This window comes from Carassius auratus, chromosome 15 (genome assembly GCF_003368295.1).
Source record: "Carassius auratus strain Wakin chromosome 15, ASM336829v1, whole genome shotgun sequence".
NCBI classification, from domain to species: Eukaryota; Metazoa; Chordata; class Actinopteri; order Cypriniformes; family Cyprinidae; genus Carassius; species Carassius auratus.
This window is the reverse complement of record NC_039257.1, coordinates 7,157,492-7,179,982: the sequence shown is the minus strand read 5'-3', so window position 1 is coordinate 7,179,982 and position 22,491 is coordinate 7,157,492. Positions and strand designations below refer to the sequence as shown.

Sequence of the window (22,491 nt, the reverse complement as noted above, 5' to 3'; positions counted from 1 at the left end):
TTCGTCGTCTTCAGACCAAAAGCCTCTTTGTTTTTAATGTGGTCCACAAATGGCTGCGAGCAAAGCGCGCGGCGTCCGGACCCCCGTGTCCGTCGAACACGGCGAACATAGCCACAGCCCGCGGCCGACGGGCGTTTTTGACGGATGAGAGGAGGGCATCGACGCCTGCTGAAGAGTAGAGCTTGGTTCATCATCTTGAACATAAGTTACAGTGATAGATCCGGGGATGGAGTCTTGGATCGAAGCGTCGGGGTTTTGGTCTTGTGCTGGTGCCGCGATCTCGCCACGTTCGGCGGCGTCCAGTTCATCTTCACTCGCTCATCCTCCTGCTTCATCGTCACTAAGTCCTCCATGTATTTCCTACCGCCTTGGTCATAATAAATACTTGCTCGACATGAAAATACCCCATCCATGTTTTGATCGGACAGAAAGGCCGGTAGAATAGCAGCGTTTGATGTTTAGGCAGGACTGAGGCCGGGTGCGCGCTTTCCTCTTTGTTTACCTTCGATGTTGTGAGCATGCGCAGAAACACCATGACAGGGGTCAGTGAAGCCCTAGGTTATTTGACCCTTGATTTGACTGAGAGAGTCCTTGAGATAGCCATTACATAATGAAATTATAAAAAACATTATATCTATCTATCTACCTATCTTAAAGGTAGTAAATATAGTAAGGAAAAGCATGTAACATTGTATTATCACATCACACGCATCTTTATTTATGGAATGTATATATTTATTTCTTTATTTCATTTAATTCCAGCGTCTGTATTATAGTACTTTTGACTATATGGTATGGTTTTTTCTTGACTGCTCACATGGTTGAAGGTATATGTATAATTTATCTTGTTTTAGTTCTTGTTTGTTTTATTTAGAGCTTTGTTTAAATATAAAATGACTGCATTTAAACATACTATTCTGTAAATACATTTAAATATAAGGCATGCTTTAGATTTTTACATGACTAGGTTACTAGGAAATGTTATTATGCTAAATCTGTATAATTGTTTATTTTGTACAAGCCATTCTTTGTTCAAGCGACGCATGCAATCCAAACATTTTATTTTAGGGTACAGCATTGAAAGAGTCTTTGACGGTGTGCGTATTTGTCTCAAAAGCAGTTTCCTTTAGTAGTGAATCTTTAAAACTCAAGGAAGACATCCAGACAGCTTATTGTGAACTGTGAGGTGCAGTAATTTTGTGGATTCTTCATAGATCAAACAGGCAGATAGATCACATAGAATTCTTCCATGTAAAGCGGTGTCCAGCAGATGGTGCTTTAAGCCTAAATATATAAAGCACCAATGATCTGATGTTATTTTGTTAAGTATGTTTTAGATTTTTATTAGTAATTTTTGAAAAGTGTAGATTGATTGACTTAATTATGCCCTTTCTTTTGGTTTTGGTTTTTAATTGTTTTCTCTTTTAACGTCCAAGCTATGTGTTGCAACAAACGATATGACTTTTATTTTAAAATCCCCTTACTGTCGCTCACAACCATTCAGGAAGTGAAGCTGTTGTCAACGGAAGTAGATCGAGTGATAGTCGGTCTCCGTTGATCGAGTGCACCTTACAAGCCACATTTAGGGGCGCTGCACTTGACAGAGGTAAAACAGTTAAGCTTTGAAACATTGTTTTAGTTGTCTATATCAACAGACATTCATTGAATGTCTATATTTTATTTGAACTGCCTTTTTGTTTCACGTAACAAATCAAAAAGCTACGTGAGCTCGTCTCATGAATCGGGCTCAAAGACTCTTGGCAGCTTCTTTGATGAAATTGATACATAGTAACGTTAGTAGTTCTCACACTCGTTTCAGAGACAGCATTTATTGGAAACACGCTGTGTCAATGTATTCAAACGCTCGGCTCTCTTGTTCATAGTGTTGTGTTCTCACTAATACGCTTATGCACGGCTTTATATAGTCTGTGTTCATAAGACGGGTTTATGATAATGGCAACCTCTCCTATTGTGTTATTTAAATAGTTCTGGTCGCGTGATCAAGCATGCAATTACGTCGAGGAGGAAAAAATGTTTTTGCTCTCATTGCATTCTTGTGTCTTCTCGTTTAGGTTCAGGGATTTCTTCAGCTCTCCACCTTTTGCTTTAGGACAGGCTTCCAGCTATGGTGAGGCTTGCTATCATCATTCTGTTATGGTTCATGTCAAGATTAAAAAACTGGGGGGTCCAGATATAATTTTTTTTTAAGACATTTCAGATACCTTTTATGGGTAATTGTGTTTATTTTATGTTAAATATTATCATTTAGCATTCCTAGTCAAATTGTTCACAGACCAAGAGGTCAGATCTGGTCTAAAATTTGTCAACGCGTATACCAAATATGTTAAAACTGTAATATAATATGTGTGCTCTTTTTTTTTTTTTCACCTGTCTCTTTTTCTCTCTTGGTCAGTCTGCTGTGGTGGATCTAAAGACTAAGGAGGAGAAAGATGCAGAGCTGGACAAAAGAATTGAAGCTCTAAGGAAGAAGAATGAAGCTTTGGTCAAGAGATATCAGGTGAAATTGAGTGCTGTAATTTGATCCAAACAAAATGCCACTCTGCCTGTTTGTTTATTTGGTGTACTGCTAGTAATTATTAAATTTTCCTTGAAGTATTATTCATTGTACAGGTATTCAGTCCTTGAAATGATCAGATTCAAGGCTTTTATCTTGGTCAGTTTTATTAATTAATTCAGCTTGCTTGTCTACTCTTGTGTCACCAGGAAATACAGGAAGATAAGAAAAAGGCTGAACAGGAGGGCATCGCTGTGACGACAACTCGCAAAGCCCGCCCTCATGAGCCTGAGTCTGAACGGAGAAAGACGGAAAAGGAAAGCTTCACAGTGACCGTTGACTTGTCCAAACCTGCTGGGGTAAAAACAGATGGCAGAATATTTTCATAGAATGGCATTTTACCATTATAAACCATTATATGTCACTATCATAATTGGTTCTGCAAAAAAAAATGGAATGTCTTTAATATCAGGTGTCTTGTGCAGAAACCCTTTAGAAATGCAGGTTGAAACTGTTTTACAGGGTCATTTTTACCTTCATAAGATATTGTTTCCCCCTAACCTTATTAAATGTGTGCAGTGTGCATCATCTTTTATGTCACATTCTTATATTTACTTGATAAATTCCATTAGAATAATAAGACGCTATAGGGCTGTTACCATGTAAATAAAATAAGTGTCAACAAAATCCTTGTTTGCTATGCAAAGGTGGCATGGGAAATGCATCTGAAGTGAAATTTCAATATACTTTCTCAGACTGTTTAATGCAGCTCAGAGGTGGCATTAATGCATCTACAGTCCAATTGTAATCACATACATAATGCTATGAGATCTAAAATAATGGAATATGAAAAAAACTGACAGTAATGTTATCATGGACAATACATATTCCACACCCCTACAAAGAACAGTTATATTTGTCTTCACAGACATATATAAAAAGTTTGTTAGATACTTTTTGCTCTTGCTGTAAATGTAAATATTTAATATTAATAACTATATACTATAGATCTTAACTCAAGTTTGATTTTGAATCATCTCAGACCGCTAATGATTTGCATCAGCTCCTATAAAGAACAAGAGCATGTAGAAGTTAATTAGCACTCCTGTTCCTCACAGCTCTGAAGATTTTAATTTCCCACCTGGGGAAGGATTAGACAAGCTGTAGAGTATTTTAATCAATACCTGTAGAGTTTCAGTGGATCACAGATAGCCAGCGCTGGTTTGATAGACCCTCCTATCGTGGTCTGTAAAGGTCATGCTTTTCAGTAACGGCAAAGTGAGGGCATTTTCTTCAAATATACTTGTTGAACTAGACCGATGGGCATTGCCCTTTAAAGAACGTGATTTTCAGTTTAAAAAAAATAAAATAAAAGTAGGTATGGTAACATGTCTAACGCAGTGTTAGACTAAAGAGATTTATATGAAGAAAAACATATACTTGTCTTGAACTTAATAATAGAAACTGGAAATGTTGCCTTGGGAACATAATGAAATAAATCTTTGGTAGCACTTTATTTTACTGTCCTGTTCCCCATGTACATGCTATGTACATATTATAGTAATTACAATAACTATGTATAACTAGGTACTAACCCTGAACCTACCCCTAAACCTAACCTTACCCCATGTAGTTACCTTTTATTACCAGAACTTTCTTAGATAAATACACTGTTAGTACACTATAAGTACATGTAAGTACACGTACCGTAAAATAAAGTGAAACCAAATTTTTACTCTTGGACTAAAAACCTCTTAAACTTCATATTTCCTTTCTAGGAAAAGCGTGTTGTGAATGACAGGAAACCAGCTGCTCATCGTGGTGACCAGGGCCCAGAAGAAGAAGAGTCTGGTCAGCTTCATGGTGAGAGCCCCCCCCACAGAACCGGATCGGGTCGGATGAGCAGAGGTGGCCACCGCGGTGGAAGAAGAGAGCCTCGTTCAAACAAAGGCGAACTATGGTCAGAAAGGCAGCCTCAGGATGATGAAGGTGGAGAGGGTCCAGCTCGAAGTGAACGCTCCTCTAGAGGAGGGCGGAGGGGAGGAAGAGGTGGAGGTGGAGGTGGAACTCAAGGAGGATCAGGCCCGGACAGGAAATCAAAGGTCAATTTTGACAGTCACCAGTAGCCTTTTTTAATCATTTTGTAATTCAGATATTGTAGAATATAGTTGTGGTACATTAATTTACTTACAAAGTCATTTGTAGGTGTGTTTGACACAAAACGTACAGAAAGAAAAAACACAAGTCCCACTTTGCCGCTGTCTGCAAAATGAGTTATTTGTACACAGCAGTGCTTCTTCAAGCCTGTTGTATCATTGTAAGACAAAACATTCAATTCTATTCAATTTTATTTGTATAGCGCTTTTCACAATGCAAATTGTTGCATAGCAGCTTTACAGAAAATTTTAGTTTATACATTTTATTTTGTAATAGCTTATCAGTGGTGACTATCTCAAGTTGATGTCCATATTGCAGAAATGTACAGTTAAAATCAAGTAATGCAAAATTTGGCAGTTTTGTATGTTGTCTGAGGGTTGGCATCATCTGAGGCCCTCTGGAGGGTTGGCAAACTTGGCATCATCTGTTCTCAGGTGTTCAGTTACCTCAGGTCTTTGTAAGGGCTGGATCCAGACTGAAACTTGTGTAACTTCCTAGTTACAGAGAAGTTAATAGAGAAAAATTAGCATAGCTTCTGTTCCAGCTAAGTAAAAAATTTGTGTGTTTAACCCAAGCAAAATAATGAAAATGTGCATTTGATCAGATTTAGCTCAAGGACAAGGTTATGAGATGCATTATGTGAATGCTTGGCTAAAGAGATGTCTTTAATCTAGATTTAAACAAAGAGAGTATGTCTGAACCCCGAACGTGATCAGGAAGGCTATTCCAGAATTTGGGAGTCAAATGTGAAAAAGCTCTACCTCCTTTAGTGGACTTTGCTATCCTGAGTACTACCAAAAGTCCAGAGTTTTGCAACTTATGGAGCAGGATGGATTGTATTGTGTTAGAAGACTAGTTAGGTACACAGGAGCTAAACCATTTAGGGCCTTAAATGTAAGTAGTAATGTTTTGTAACTGATACGGAACCTAATAGGTAGCAAGTGCAGAGAATGTAAAATTGGAGTAATATGCTCATATTTTCTTGACTTGGTAAGGACCCTAGCTGCTGCATTTTGGACTACCTGTAGCTTGTTTATTGAAGATGCAGGGCAACACCCTAGCAGCGCATTACAGTAGTCCAGTCTAGAGGTCATGAATGCATGAACTAGCTTTTCTGCATCACGAAACAGGTAGCATGTTCCGTAACTTGGCAGTGTTTCTAAGATAGAAGAATGCTGTTTTTGTAACATGGGAAATATGATTTTCAAAAGACAAGTTGTTGTCTAATATAACACCCACATTTTTAACTGTAGAGGAAGTAACAGTAAATCGCTCTAGATGCAAATTGTAATCCAAGAGATTCTGTGTATTGTTTTTGGTCCAATAAGTAATATCTCTGTCTTATCCAAATTTAATAGGAGAGAATGATTGGTCATCCAGTCTTTTATGTTTCTAACACACTCTGTTAGCTTAGATCATTTAGAAGTTTCATCTGGTCTTATTGAAATATATAGTTGAGTATCATCAGCATTACTGTACAATGGAAACTAATCCTGTATTTTCTAATAACATTACAAAGGGGCAACAAGTATTTCGAAAATAGCAGAGGGCCTAGGACAGATCCTTGTGACACTCCATACTTTACTGGATTTAATTGAGATGATTCCCCATTTAAATAGACAAAGTGATTGCAATCAAAAAGGTGGAATCTAAACCATCTTGTCACCTAAAACCACCTGCCCTTTAATACCGGTATAGTTTTGTAATCGATCTATGAGTATGTCATGATATGTGTCGAACGCAGTACTAAGATCAAGTAAAACTAGCAATGAGATGCAACCTTGATCTGACGCAAGAAGCAAGTCATTTGTAATTTTAACAAGTGCAGTTTCTGTGCTATGAAATTCTTCATAGATATAATTTTTTTGCAGGAAGGACCACAATTGAGCAGACACGACTCTTTCTAAAATTTTAGACATAATTTTTTTATATTTTAGATCTTTGAAACAGCAACGCAGATTTACTTTTTAAACACTAGCATCATAATTGATTTCCAATTTCTCAGGAGTGGGAGGAAAAAAGAAGACAGAACATAGAGAAGATGAATGAAGAAATGGAAAAGATTGCTGAATATGAGAGAGGTCAAAGGGTATGTTTTGGTCAACCCAAGTTTCTCTTTTTTTATTATATCATTCCAGTTCCAATGTGATACATGCGCACATAAACACTTGAAATTTATTTTTTTGCAGGCTGATGGAGAGAAGAAACCCATCAGAAACTTCCTTGATGACCCACGGCGTAGTGGGCCCATACAAGAAACTGACCGCAAGGAGGGAAGCCGACGACATGTGCGCAATTGGGGTGGTGTTGACTTTGACAATGTGAAGACTGGTGCAGAGGTTGAGAAAGAATGGACGGTACTAAGCAGATTGACCTCTTTGATTTCATTTTTCAAATAATCCTAAAAAGAAATTCCACAAAAAGCAGAACTGTGTTTAACATTATTAATGTTAAGAAAAGTTTGAAGCACCAAATCAGCACAATAAAATGATTTCTCAAGGATTTTAAATTGTTAAATTGTAGTCATATTTCAGAATTTGGCCGATTTTAGTGTTAAAATCATACCAACCCCACACCTTTCAATGGTAGTGTAATGGTAGAAACTCGCATATTATTAATACTTTCAAACTTTCCTTCTCTCTTTTTAATCTCATAACAGAATCGTAGGCCAAGCGGTAGAGGCTCAGTGGATATGACTCTGTCCATGACTGGTCGAGAAAGAGCCGAATATCTCCACTGGAAAAAGGAGCGAGAGCAGATTGACGAAGAACGGCTGGCTCGTCACCGTAATGCCACTGGCCAGTGGAGACGAGAGTGGGATGCCCAGAAAACAGATACGATGTGAGTATCAAAGATATAAATGGTCACTATTGTGGCAAGATTATGCCATATAGCTATGGAATCCTTAAAGGGCTAGTTCATAAAAAAAAATTATTCTGTCATTTTGCTCACCCTCATTTGGTTCAAATCCCATATGACTTAATTTCTTCTGTAGAACACAAAAGTAGACATAACTACTGCACTTTCACTATATGGCAAAGAGAGGCCAGTACATTTCTCTTTTTGTGTTCATCAGAACAATATCATGAATGACAAATGTTGACAGGATTTTTATTTTGAGTAGAATTATCCCTTTAATGTCAGCTGTAAGGATTTTGTTTCTGTCTGAGTGTTTAAAAGAGAAGCCGATAAATACTCAGTGTCTAGGAGTAATTCATGCTGACAGGGTGAGAATGAGATGACCAGTGACCCTGTGGCGTTTTCACAGGTTCAAGGAGGACCCAGCTGTGGCTGGAGAGGGCACACAAGAACAAAGCAACAGGAGAGGTAAATCACACACAAATACTTCCACACCCATCACAGTGACCACCTGACACCGGTTCTACACAAAACATGAATGTCACCCCACAATTTTACAGTTTCTTTTACTTCATACAGCCAGCCAATATACTATAATACTCCAATAAAAGCATAGAGTAGTTACATGTACACATTTATTACACTTCTGCTTTGTAAAACCTGTGTTTGTGGCTCTTTGGTGATGTTTTGTGCTGTGGTTTCTCAGCAGCTAGGGGGCGCAATGCCCATGTACAGCAACGCAGTGGACCTTCAGGTCAGCGTAAGGCATGGGACTGTGTCTGTGTCTGTCTGTGTGTGTGTGTGGTGATTGTCTCTTTGCCCTGCTTCACATTGGCCCTAGTCTGAGTGCAAGCCAACAGCTGTTACTGCGCTATTTTCTAATTGCTTTCCACTTCTCCATAATAAGATACAGTGGGGAGTGTGTGTCTGATTGGATTATCTATTGTCTAAAATGCATGTCGCTGGATAGCTGAGATAACATTTCCTCATCATTGCTTTCTGCCAGTTGCCCAGCCATTATATCAAACTTGTTTTCTGCAAAATGACCAGGAAGCATGCACCTGGCAACTCCTTGTATTCTTGACTTAAATGACCTTTTAAAAAAATGAAATACATCCTCACCTTGTGTCAATCACATTTACACTCTGCCTCTGAAACTTTCATTTGCCATAAAAAAAAATCGGATCATGTTTGATTTTCTGCATTTTCGCATCCGTATAGAAATAGAATTTTGATAGGAAAGGATGACCGATATGAAAAATTGCTTACAATTTTCGGTGTGCAAGGACCTTTACTCCTTGAAAACTCAGTAAAAGCACAGTAAAAGCAACACTAGCAGCAACTGTAAACAAAGAAGAAATCTTTCTGTGGCCTGTTGCATGTAACTAGTTGAACATGCTCTTAAAAGAAAAAAATCTAAATCCTTCTTGAGCCTGAATCTCAGAGTTTGCTCAAACTAAACAAAAACTTACCTTGGCACCCGGGTTTTTTGCAACAGGCTTCTGGACACTTTAGTTTAGGCTAATTAGTGGTAAATAAGTCTGTAAAACGTTCTTCATCTTAATGTTCTTTTAGCATAACCATAGTTTTCCGCCAAGGTATTTGTGGATCAAAAAATAATTAATTTGTCTCAAAATTATTCACAGATTTTAAGGAAATCTTAAATAGTGTAGAAAAAAAGGTATTTTTGCAAATAACAGATAGGAGATGCTTTAAGGTCTGTAGTTTCCTTTAAAGGCAACTGATTTCATTTTTAACTCGTCCCAATATCAAAAACTAAAAATTTATATTAAGCTTTATATTCTATATATACTGTATATCTATATGTTCTTTATATTTTTTTATTAATTAACATTTATTTTTGCTATATTTTGTACAATAATGTAATTTATGATTTATAATATATAAATCGTATTTTTGTCACAGAACTGGTCTGAAACTTTCAACATTTGTCGTAAAAAAAGAGGCCCTGCATCCTCTGGGATGTTTTAAATGAGAACATCAGCACGTTTCTCTTTGGTGCTTTCATTTGGGCACTTCTGAGTACAATCCTAATCAAAAACGATGTGTTATCATTTTTAGATCTGCACTGTGAGAAGTGTTTAGCATTACAATTGGCTTCTACTCAAACGACATTGCCCAGCTAAGGCGCAATCCTCTAACTAACATCACTCTTTCCTTAACATTGTGACTTTTACATTACGTTTTTCTCTAAAATATTGTTTTTCAAAAGCTGTCACTCATAACAAACCTAAGTACCTCTTTTGCATCAAAGAACGTCTTGCAGCTTTTGACACGTGCTTATTTGCTGATGTCTGGGCTTTGAGTGCTTCACAAACCCAGTATCTACCTCACAAAGTTCAAGTCAAGTCTCATCACAGTGCTGTCAAATCAAGGGCACATTTGCATGTCTTTCTCATCCATTCCCTTCCTCTCATCCATTCCCTTCCTCTCATCCCGAAGAGTGATGCATAGAGGGGCAATCCATCAGAATGACAGGGGGCCATCTGTTATTTTGAGCCCAGGGTCATCTCTAATCCACCACAGATTTCAGACACAGAATTGTTTTCCAAGGTCTTGCTCAGCCCCACATCACCCTTCAAAGATAAATATTGCTGTAATCTCTCTTATGCAGAAGACAACAAGAGGCCACCTAAGGCACCAACCATTGGGGACTTCTTGGGACAGGGCAAACCCAGACAAGGAGGCCGTGGACGAGGCAGGGGTCGCGGTCAAGGCAAAAGCTACAGGTATGCAATAGTCATTTGCACTGTGAAAATTATCCACACCACCATTGCTTCTAGAGCAGGGGTTGTTCAGACTGATCCTGAAGGGCCATTAGTGTCCTAGTGGTCTAATTATGGCTTAACTAGACCATTTTTTCATTCCAGTGTTAAAACGTAGTATGGTCTAACTTAAATGTCTCATTTAGGCAGGTGACCCATAGTTGCACCATTTGGGATGGCCCCATTAAAGAGTTTGTCCTTCTAGTAGCCACTAGGCTTAAGTTGTATTATCCAACCTGGTAGTAAGATGCATTTTCTGTGATCTGATCACAAGTATTTGGATGCATTATTATTTCCACCTGGTATAACATTCATTTCAAATGCATCTGAAAGAGATGACATATGTTACTGGGGTTAGCAGGAATGGAAGCAAATGAAAAGTGTAAGGAGTACATTTGTGTGTTTGGTACAAAACGACATTTAAATCACTGTTCTCACATTGTGTCTCAGAATGATCATATGTTCACTGAGCGGGCAGCGAGTAGGTGGTGCTCAGGGCGGATAGCGTTTCCACTACAAAGTGCTCATGTGTTTCTGACTACATTATATGTGGTTTCCAGCATCTGCTTGTGATCAGATCAGAATGGTTGAGAAATTATCATTCTAGACTGTATACTTCCTTCCTAAAGCATGCATGATAACCGGTGGGAAGGAGAAAATGAAGAGGAGAAAGGAAGAAAGGAGGAGCAAGAGAAGGAAAAGGAGAAGGATGAAGAGAAGGTCAAAGAGAAGGAAGATGAGAACAAGGATGACAACCTCAAGGCTCCGTTGTCAGAGAAGGTAAGTGGCCTGAAAATACTTATTAGGTACTGAGTAACATGGTAATAAGAGTTCTTTTGAAGAGCCTTATTAATGAAGGTTGCTTTTAATTAGTGTGTGTTTCAATTGTTCCTGTCCTTCTCCTGCTGTGCAGAAGACTGATGAAGAAGGCCTTGCTGAAGAAGATGATGATGAGTGGGAGGATGCTAGCGATGGTGAAGAGGAAGATGCGGAAGAGGATGAAAAAGCGGATGGCGGGGAAGACTCAAAAGATGCTAAACCAACAGAAAAGACCCCTTTATCTCCTGCACCTTCTACTCCCAGCCCAAAAGGACAACGTACCCCAAGACCCAAAGTCCACATCCCTTCCCCACAGGAGACGCTCAGTACACCAGAGGGACCTAAACCCCTCAGCCCTTTCTCCCCACTGGACAGCCACCAGCCAGTATCAGACTGGGGTGAAGAAATGGAGATGCTTTCTCCTAAGAGCAGTCTGGGTGAGAGCCCTCTGAGGCCCAGCAGCACTGAAAGCAGTCCAGCTCAACCCAAGAGCAACCCGGCTGAACCTAACATGACGACCACCCCCAGCCAGCCAGAAGAACCAGAAATCAAAGAAATTACATCTACAGGTGGAATAATTATGGTCTTTATTTAGTACTTCACTGTTTCTCTTTTTAGCGGTGCTTTATGACACTTAGCAAGGTCTGGAGTGTGCTTCATTTTCCATCTGCCATTACGTCTCACACATGGTGAAGCATTCTAGCATTTAAATGTATGCCCTGTGCACACCAAAAGCTAAATTAATTATTTGCGTAAGTATGTTACATACAAAGTCAATGCAAAGACGCTTATAAACCGGAATGAACGTCAAGTGATGCAATTTACTTTTTCTGATTCTTACTACTTCTACTAGTTTTTGCAAGCAACAACCCAACTGTTAGTGTTGCCACCTAGTGGAGCCTTTTAGTAGGGCAGTCAGTTCCATGCATGTGTGATATATGTGTGTAATATAAATATTAGATGAAAAACTTTGGTATCTTAGCAGTGAATCTTAATTGTCTTTTCACATTTAGTGGTGGTGTCAGCTTCCTGTGAAACCCCAAAGGAGCCTGTACCAGCTGAATCTGCCGACACAACCACCTCGAGCAGCCATGACACAGCAGATCCCGTAGTGGCGCCCACCCCAGACAGCGCCAACCTGAGCAGTAAGTCAAAACAATCCATTAATACACACAGTTTGATTTATGGTTTCCTCCAAATGAGCCATTAATTATACTCTCCTGCATATCCTGTTTATCCTCTTGTTCAGAGGAAAGCGACGCCCCTGTTGTAGAGCCGGATCAGAGTCAGCCTGAAACGAAGGTTGTGGAGGATATGGCAGTGGATTCTTCAGATCAGCCGTCCTCAGGTGCTGTTCTTATTACCAGCTTTGAGACTGTGGCTTTTCGAAAGAGGTCCCTTACTTCAGCTGACTTCTAACAACTAACCAACGTCCTCCCCTTTTCTCCGCGCACTTCAGTCTTTCTGGTCTCTCTGTCTCTCCCTCCCTGTTCACTACACTACTCATGTCTCCTTTATGTTCCCGTGTCCATCTGTCTCATGGCATGAGATGGCATCTGCTATCGGGCTTGTCTCTATCGTCTTTGACAAATGGGAATGCAGCTCCTCAGGCTATGACAGTCCTCCCCTGCTCTGGGACTGACTGCTTCTGTCTGCAGCTTCACTGGCTGGCTGTGATTCTCCACTGTGAACCTTGCACACCTCCTCCAGCACAACTAATATCCCACGTTTACTGTGCTCCTGGAACCCCCTCATTGTCGTTTATGCACCTCTTTGATTTCACACCTTTCCCTGGATGACATGTTTGGATATGGGTTTTGGCTTTTCCCCCTTTCATGCATGTCACAAACTGCTTGAGCAAATAAGTGTTGTTTTGATTTTTGTTCCATTTTTGTTCCATTTTGAGTGTGTGGACCGCAAACGTCACTGAACGTGATCTATAACTTCATCCCAACAGGATCCCATTTAAATGCTGTTTAGGATCATAATCATTTAGGGGAAATCTGTTTGGCTTTTCTCCCACAGCAGCTTCCAGAGATGAATTACACAGGGTAAACCTAATGTGGTTCCTGAGACTGTATGGCATCTTATTAGATTTCATCTCATTTTAATCTTCATCATGTATGAAATGTTTATCAAGCCACACAGAATGAATGTACACCAGAGTTCAGATAGCTATGTTTCCATCCACCTTTTTTTAATGTGCATTTTGTAATATCACATGAAAAAACACTGGATGGAAATGCTAAGATTTGCATAAATTAAAAAAATGTGCTTAAAAAAGACTTATGTGCACAATTGAGTAGAATAAACTTTTTATCCACTAAAAGATGTGCATAAACTATAATGGAACGCGTTTAACATCAAAAAAGTTGTGTGAGTTTGCACAATTGGACAAGATAACTTGACTAGCCTGCAGACAGATCTCATTCCACAGCATCTGAAACATTTTTTAAATGTCATCAAAGAAAGTCTGTATAATTGTCTTACACAACTGCGTTCCCAATCAGCAGGCATCCACCTCCGAAAGCAATGACAACATTTATTGTTTCATCTGCTTGCTTTGAGGCGCAAGTTATTATTCTATTTATGGCTTCTCCTACTTTTCTGATTGATATTTAGTGCCAGTTTATCAGGAAGTGATGATTTTATTCTCTTTGACTCATTGGATGGAAACGGTGCTTTATTTGCAAATGTTTTGTTCCAGTTTTGTGCATAAGTCAAATTCGCATCTTTGGATGGAAACATAGCTGATACATAGCTGAAACATAATGAGGGTAGTTTTTGCAAATAAAACCCATTGTTTATTCACATAGACTAAAAAAAAGGCCCTCTGAAATGATCAGGGTTTCTGCAGTTTTAGAAAACCTGGAAATATCAGGAAATGTAAAAAAAAAAAATCATGGAAATGTTTCCGTAATCTTCTAGTTATGCAATGATTAAAAGGATTTCATCAGCTAGAGTTAAGTCTTTTTACAAATTTTTAATAAAAGATTTGTCCCGTGATGTGTTTGGATGGGTATATGGTGGCTTAAATAATCCACTGTAATATCAGTACAATAATTTTTAAGATTCCTTATCCAGTGAACAACTGGAAATGTTATAGAAATTCTTTGATTAAAAGAAATGGGAACCCAGTGTCTCATTCGGCTACAAAGCAAAGGAAAATCTAAACAAAAAAAAGCCTAGCCAAACATTATAAAAAGAAAAATGAAATTGGTGGCCTTTATCCTCATCATTTAGTTTTTTTCTAAAGTCTGAAATTTGAATTCTCTCCCTTTTTTTTTTTTATTGCCCTTTTGAGGTGCGGTCACATTCACCGTTCAGCAAATTTTCGCAGGCAAATCCAGTAATTTCAGTAGGAATCCATGCAATCTGGAATTTAATTTGAAGGCAAGGTATTTCCCCACAAATTGCACAATGGGTTTAAGTTGGTCATCCAAATTTGCCATGTTGACCAAAGCATGCTGCTTGATTTGATTTGAGAAAATAGCTTTAGTGTGCGTGTTTCATCATACATCACTGCACTGTTGACAACAGACAATGGACCTTTAGTTCCTGTGAAATTTTGCCGAAATATCACTGATGTGACTGCACCTTATTCTGTACAAAGTATTCTGTCGCTGTAGGATTTTTACTTATACAAGTGATGAATTTGTAGTTTATACTGTTGACATTTGGCATGATGCTGGAATGGCGAATAAATGTTGTGCTGCTTGTTACATTTGAATGTCTCCCTTTCCCTTCCTTTGTTTCGTGAATGTTTGACGTCGTATCCACTCCATTGCCAAATGCCCAACCCTGTCACTCAGTCATTTGGGATTCCTGTCCTTCTCCACCTGCTCCTGCTTATTACCATTACATCATACCAGTTTATTATGCGACTAACTGCTCATTAGCAACTAATGAGTGGATGTAATTTCTTGCTAGTTCCCTCATTCCGATTTCCATTGTCCACTGGAAATATTAACACATTAAACAAAGCTCTAATGGCTCAATAACAAGATTCTAGTATTTCCTTTAATTTGATTACTCCACTACATTTAGCCTGTTTACCAGGAGGAAACTATTTTTATTGCTAAAAATGCTTTTATGAGGAAACTGCAGTCAAATTTCAGATCAAAGCAGTAATGAAACCCTGCGAAAATCAAATGTACTTCTCGTCTTCGCGTTTCACATTAGGAGACACTACTATGAAACAGTACGTGTTTTTTGCTGTTTTTGTTAAACAAAGCAACTGAAATGGTGGTTTACAGTTCATTTCATCACTCATACTGGGTGTTTTCATGTTGATCTTTTCATTCTGACTGCTTTATATATGTTAACAGGCTGAGGACTAAATGCAGGTGAACTCGGTGCTTCACAAACTGGAATAGGAGGTAAGCGGAGGAAAGAGAAGACATCAGGTGTAATGGACGACTGTTGACTGTAAATTAAAGGGGTCGAGGGGGCATCTTTGGATCCCTGTCAATGCTTCATCCAAACAACTCACTATATTGTTTAATTATTCCTCATTGGTTGGGACTCTATGCTGTTGTGGAGCTAAGCTGCTGTTCTTTTCTTACGTTTACCCTGGGATTCATCTGTAAAGCATGTTATACTCGAACCATAAGAATTTATATATATTATTTTTTTACAGTGGAGCAGTGGAAGTGTCTGTAACCCCAAAGTTGTTCAAACCCCCCAAGATCACAAGGATACTAAGTTTTAGGCCCAACAGCACTCGGATTTTTGATATCTGAGCTCAAATTTAGCTTTGACGGTCAATAAGGAAACTATTAAGATGTGTTTATTTCTAAGACAGGCATGCTTCACTTTTTGCATTTTTTTTTTTAAACTAGGGCATTACTTTTTTTTTTTTTTTTTAAATCAGGGCTAATTTTGAAATTATTATATTTTAATATTATATCCATAAAGATGAGCTGTGGATTTCAATTTTGTTATAAATGATTGGTGCCCTAGAAAAATTTTGTGCTCACCGACCAAAGATAAAATCATGGTAAATTGTAAAGAGTTTGAATGAGGAAAACTAGACAATTGGGGCAGCAGAGATTGTGTACCTTATTGCTATCAAATCTAATATTGGTTTATTGACCATTTTTGTAATGTTTTGTTCATGCATCATGTTTTAGTAATCTTATGCATTTATCCAAGGTATATTTGTATGTTCCTGAATAAGAATGAATTGAGCAGGAGCTTGAAAACTTGCAATATGTATATGTCTTTTAGACTGACCGACATTCCAGTGCTTTCGTGTGAGTGCTTGCTCTCTCTTCACATGTGCATTGTGTATCCCTGTTTTTTATTTTGAGTTCACGGAGCAGAAAGAATCATGACATTTGTGATTTATTGTACTAACTGCATCTCCTTGCAGATGAAATGTCTTCCTGTTTGGGTAGAAAATTTATATATAATTTGGTTTGCCTCGTGTAGGAGGTTTGGTTTGGCTTTTCAGAAGTGCACGTAGCATGATACTGAAGTGTTTGTAGGATTTTCCTTCAAAGTTTTCTTCTAAGACTACATGCAATTCTTTTTTCTTTTTTTAAGCTTACTGGAGATATCTCTTGGTTGCTTTTATCACTGTATTATGATGTGTAAACAGTAAGCAGGCAGTACATCAGTTTCTGTACTTTGTAAGCTGTCATATCAAATAAATGACATCCTTGCCTTATGTATTATTTGATATTTGGCTCAGGATGTTGTTGTAAGACCAGGGTAATCATGCACTTTGTTTCTTCCAATAAGCAGTTTTTAATGTTACTGGTATACTGATTTAGAAAAAAGAAATTATACAAATTAATGTGTTGGCACTGATGATTCATAACCTATAAGATAATACATACTTTTTACATTAAAAAAAGTAAATATATTTTATTAATTTTCTTTGCGTAAAGTTATTGATTGCTTAACAAAGTTACACAGTATAAATATTGCAAGTCATCCTCTGTAAAAATCTTCAGACATGTTTATGAAGACTTTATGTACAGTGTGCGTTGTCTTCTGCTTGTAAACAAGGCGCAGTGCATGCATCGTGGTACTCTCGTGAGTGACTAACACGAAAGAGAAGAAATTGTTGAATAAAGTTATTTTTGTTTTCTTTGTGCACAAAAAGTATTCCTGAAGCTTCATAAAATTATGGTTGAATCACTGATGTCACATGGACTATTATAATGATGTCCTTAGCCTACTACCTTTCTGGGCCTTGAATGTTGCATCGCTTTCTATGCAGGGCCAGAAAGCTTTCAGATTTCATCAAAAATTTCTTAATTCGTGTTCCAAATATAAACAAAGGACTTATGGGTTTAGTGCAACAAGAGGGTGAGTAATTAATGACACAACTGTTTTCCTTTTAAAACTAGTACTAAACATTTTCCAAAGTAACTTATTAAAACATTTGTACATCTAAAGACAGTTCAATTTACTAATTTATTTTAGTTGTCAGTATGAAAATAAAATGTAATTTAACAAAGCTAGTTCTGCCTTTTAATCATTTTCTTTACAAAACTGTTTTTTTCCAAGTCTGATAAATATCCTAATAACATTTTATCTGGATAATAAGGTATTACCGAATCCTAATATTTCCAAAAAGTCTTTGCATAATATAGAAGAATATGTTCCATAAGAGGTGAGACCCACCAATGGTGAAGAACGGCAAACTCCGCCCAGCGTTCAATTAAAACTAGTGTGCATCTCTGAAGCATGAGAAACACGCTGATGGTGCAGGATCACTCTCTTATCAGAAGTGCAGGACTCCAGTCACCTGAATCAGGGGATTCGCAGCAGACCTCTCTAAACACACACCGACCGCCTGGAAGTACCAGACAGATCCGTCATCTCAGAATGAGAGGAGACAAACCCGTCAGCACCGTCAGGACAAACGGAGGAGCGGAGCGGAGACCGAGTTACCCCGGAGACCAGAGGGTGAAACACGCCAACAGAGCCACGAAGATCTGGGTGAAAGTGGCGATGGGCATCGCTTACTTTCTGTGTGTTTCAATCGCAGCTTTCTTCTTAGCCATCTATTATGTGTTCTTCTGGACCCCTGATGGACACAACAACGTCACGAAGACAAACGTCTCGTGCCTTCACGGATAGTTTACACGGACAGACTGCTTCGCCGGATTCAATTAGATGTATTAACTGAAAGAAGCTGTTTCTAATGCACTATGCAGACCGTCCCAACACAGCACAGCAGTGCGAATGAATGACCTTCTTCTGTTCTGACTTTGCTTTTTTAAAATGGGCGACTGATGAACTTACGTTTCATTTAAAAAGTATTAGGAATATAATATGATTTATTTTCCTATTGCATCTTATGTTAAATGGCAATAATGATACGATTACGACGATATACGTTTTTTATTGCGTTATAGAATTTGATGCAAAATTTAACAATATTCAGGTTTTGTTGTATAAATTAAATTTGCAATAATCCGCACATATTGACGTTTGGGTTGTAGTTACAAATGCTTTCCATATTTAATTAAAATGTTAGTTATTTAAAATAAGAATAAGAATAAAATGCTAAGTATAGCCTAGTAAGACATATCAATTAACTAAGTGACATATTGTGGTAAAAAAAAAAAGAACACTTTAATTTTACATAAACAGCACAATTATTATGTAAAATAATGTAAAATATATATAATACACAATACAGTTACCAATTTACAGCAAAATACTGTAAGTATAAACTATAGGCACCTTATAATATATATAAAAAACTGCATGTTGCATTTTGTATTTTTTTACTTTGATTAAATTTCTTATTATTTTTAAGATCAGTTATCATGCGAGTGTTGTATTATACATTTTATGTTGTTCAGTTAATGCTTACTGCTTTATTTTACTTATGTATTCATGATGTTTTTTATTTTTTTACTTTGCTGTGGTATACAAATTTAAGTATTTATAACCTCCATATGGGAATGGGGCCCTTTTCCTTTTTAACATTTAAAATGGAAACTGTTGTGTACCTTTTATTTATTTATTTAGAAAGGGACCATATATAATATTTAACATAAACGTTACTGCACTGTACCAGATTTAACCAGCTAACTTTCATCCACATTGAAAGATGTGCTTTGCTGACTGGACTTCACCAAAATTACTATCATTTTACCCACTTTGATTGTAAAAGTTGACCAAGGAAAAGGTTATTTGAGGTCTGTTCTTGAGTGTGCATTATGTTAACACATGACTAGTTCTCATGAAGTAACATCTTTTGTCTTCCTGCAGTTAAATGTTATTTTTTATGTACACATCTTTGTGCAATTAATCTGCTGGTTTTAATGGGAAATTACATATGATGCAATCACCAAATAACACTTAACAAATGATTTATGACTAGAATTGTGTGACTACAGTGCTAAATATGTCTGTCTTAGCTTTCTGTAATGGACATTTATCATTACAGTTTGATTATGCTCTGTTTCTCCTAATTAGAGCTGACTGGATGTGATGATGAGAACATGACTGTTTTTTACCTTACAGGAAATCAGTTATGGATTTATTATCTTCTCGATCATGCCATTTCCCACTGTTAGTCTGTGTCTGTGTGCATTTGCTTGATGAGTGAATCTACTGGAGACACTGTGTCTCTTCACTTGCTCAATAATTAAACTGAACTGAAAGTTGTCAGGATGTATTTGTTCTCCCTCCGTTCATACTGCCAGCAGAGGTATTGTGAAGTTACAAGGTTCTCCGGTGAGCTCAAAATAAATAAAGACTTGTGAAATAGGAATACAACAGGTGCAAGTTGCAGCAAACTAACACTGACCACGTTAACCTGCGTCCTTTCTGATTAATGTCAATCCTGTATTCTGAAAATAATGTCTGGAAGTGTGTTCATTTAGAAAGGATTGGCATTTGGCTATTACCCCAAGGTCATCACAACCTGAACCCAATTACCACACAGCTTTCAATATACAAACACTTATCATGCATAATTGTTCATGGACCAATCAGAAAAGAATGTATAAAAGGGCCAAATATGAGTTTATTTGTTTGGGAACAAAAGACAAACTAAAGTAGAAAATGCGCAAGGGCAATGAGAGAACATTGGTTTGTGATGAGATTTGTGTTGATGGTTGACCTTGACTGAGAGAAGCTGAGCAGACACTAAGCCAAATTGAAATCACTTCACTTTAGCGTCTACACATAATGCGTTCGCCACAAGAACGATAATATTAGCGTCCACACCAGTAATTCCAACGATGTCATTACGCTGTGTTGTTATTGTTGTGCTTTGGATTCTGTTATTACATAGCTTATATCGATTTTTTTATCCGTATTGTTTTTGTCCTGGGTATGAATAGGCCATTACTGTACATTTACTTGATTTACATTTTTCTTTTTTCTTTTTTTGGGTAAAAATAGCTGCCTGCAGCACAATAGTAGGCCAACCTGTTCTATTTTTGCAGAAATGTGAATTAGCAAGCTCATGGAGGAAGTAAGAAACTGCAATTAGCGCCATGGTCATAGTCAATGCTTTTTTAAGAAAAACACAGACCTGTAAGGATGAGGATGACAGTGTTTCTTGAGGAGTAGACAAAATTGGTTTTAGATAACTTTTGGCATTCTGCATTTTCTAAATCCCTGCCACCTTGGCCTATGTGGCACACTTTATAGCTGTCCTCAAGTGTTTTTGGAATAATTAGTCATCGGAAGCAGAGGAAGCAGAGTGGTCATGCTTTGTGCCCATTTCCACAGCACTGGGGAGATTAGCTGGGAGTCTTGCCAGGGCTGGATAAGAAGGGTAATTCCCCTGTGGCCTGCTGGTCAGGGCTACACTATATAGATGACATTCTGAATGCTTCCTAATGTAGAGGAAATTCATTCAAATTATTTGTAAATCAGTGAAGTTTAAACAAGGTCATTACCTAGCACAGAGTAACATTCCTACCTGGCAGCTTTTTCTGCAGTCATTCTGAATGTTGGATTTACTTCCTGATGCTGTAAAGAATGGGTTCTTGAATTTACAAAACTTCAGTACATGCTCTGAGAATATGTAGTAGTACTAAAACTCTCATAAGAAAGATGCTTTAGCTACACAGAGATCCAAAACTTTGCAATACACTTTCTGGCATGAAGTCCATTTCTGCCACATAAAAAAAAAATGCTTTGGCAAATCATTATTATGGCATCAGTTATGCCAAATATTTAGACTTTGTCATATTTTTTTATCTTATATTTAAATTATATAAAATAATATATATATGTTATTATTGTTTACCAAAATAATTGTTTTTTTCCTTATGTTGTGAAAATGGGAATATGTCAAATTTATGTAGTTATGTGAACATTAGTCTTTTGAATCCACAAGAGGGCGATGTAATACCATTGAACCTGTGTGGGTTTTAATAGAGCTAATAAACTGTAGAAATGGTCTTGATATATTTATTTTGACAATATGTTAATATTAATAAAATATCATGAGATACCATTAGCCTATATGACGTTTAAAACAAACCTATTGAAAATGCACTCATCAAACCACACAATTCTAATTCAATTTACAAGTAATATTTTGTCATAATAAGTTTGACTCAACTGAATATTTGTGACCTGTTTAAACAAAACAATTGGAAAAACATAATTTTGGAGACATTTCAATTTTTTAAAGATTTTTCATTAGGGGTGGTCTTCAGGTACCAGTGCTTCCAAATCTGTATCTCCTCAAAAAAAAAAAAAAAGCCTCCACTCTGGGTAAGTGTGTGGCTGCTGTGTCCTAAATACATACGATGTGGTGTAGAGCTTATTCTGATAACAAAGTGCAAACAGATGAAAATAATTATTGTCTGATTTAGGAAAATGTACATGGCTGATTAAGGCTGAGATTGTGGTTTTCCATTCTTTCAAGTCCAAATAAGTTACTGCCCTCTTCCAGGAAACAATGGTTTCGCACAACTTTGTCTATGAATGGCATCTCTTCTGCTGTTGAAGAGGAAATTTCAGCATCCTCTACATCTTCATCAGGGACCAGCAGATTATTCTGAGATTCACAGGCTGAGAGAGAAAAAAGGTGTTATACATCTCCAGAGGATGCTATTAGTGTACACAGAACTGAATCAAAGTGACATGATGGTCCTCTTCACATCTAGGCAGGGAGAAATCCAGCTTTTGATGCAAAAGCTGGGTTTTTAGTGACCTGGTCAGGGATTGCCAGCTGGGCGGATGGCCAAAAGTCACCACTGGCATATTTTTTTGTCCTTCGAGCCGTTTCTCTTAATCATGTTGCAGTGTATAAGGGTTGCAAATCACATGCTCAGTCAGTAACAAATCACACACACACAAAGTTTGTTTACCCAACAAACGCCTGAGGCCTCTAGGAAAAGCACCACAAAAATATTTAGG

The 22,491-nt window shown here is 37.6% G+C and overlaps 1 protein-coding gene across 5 annotated transcripts; it reads left to right on the top strand.

The window, feature by feature from the left end:
• The first annotated feature begins 1,509 nt into the window (after positions 1–1,509).
• LOC113114896 (coiled-coil domain-containing protein 9-like) lies at positions 1,510–17,219 on the top strand. Of its 5 annotated transcripts, XM_026281983.1 has the most exons (17): positions 1,510–1,606; positions 2,073–2,128; positions 2,414–2,518; positions 2,725–2,874; positions 4,294–4,617; positions 6,678–6,761; positions 6,862–7,029; positions 7,332–7,513; positions 7,941–7,999; positions 8,238–8,285; positions 10,167–10,281; positions 10,947–11,097; positions 11,231–11,705; positions 12,150–12,281; positions 12,386–12,484; positions 15,465–15,515; positions 15,776–17,219. In XM_026281983.1, exons 2-16 carry the CDS (start codon positions 2,126–2,128, stop codon positions 15,467–15,469), a joined length of 2,100 nt encoding a protein of 699 aa, XP_026137768.1. In that variant the 5' UTR covers positions 1,510–1,606; positions 2,073–2,125; the 3' UTR covers positions 15,470–15,515; positions 15,776–17,219. The 5 variants fall into 5 exon arrangements, with proteins under 5 accessions (XP_026137768.1, XP_026137767.1, XP_026137765.1 ...); XM_026281982.1 differs by having other exon boundaries at positions 15,465–16,819; XM_026281980.1 differs by lacking the exons at positions 15,465–15,515; positions 15,776–17,219 and having other exon boundaries at positions 8,241–8,285; positions 12,386–14,858.
• Positions 17,220–22,491: the final 5,272 nt, after the last annotated feature.

Bases quoted from the DNA above. Each gene is read 5' to 3' on its own strand.
- LOC113114896 (XM_026281979.1), top strand. The intron at 6,762-6,861 runs GTATGTTTTGGT...ATTTTTTTGCAG, and splicing joins AATATGAGAGAGGTCAAAGG to GCTGATGGAGAGAAGAAACC. The intron at 8,000-8,237 runs GTAAATCACACA...GTGGTTTCTCAG, and splicing joins AGAACAAAGCAACAGGAGAG to CAGCTAGGGGGCGCAATGCC.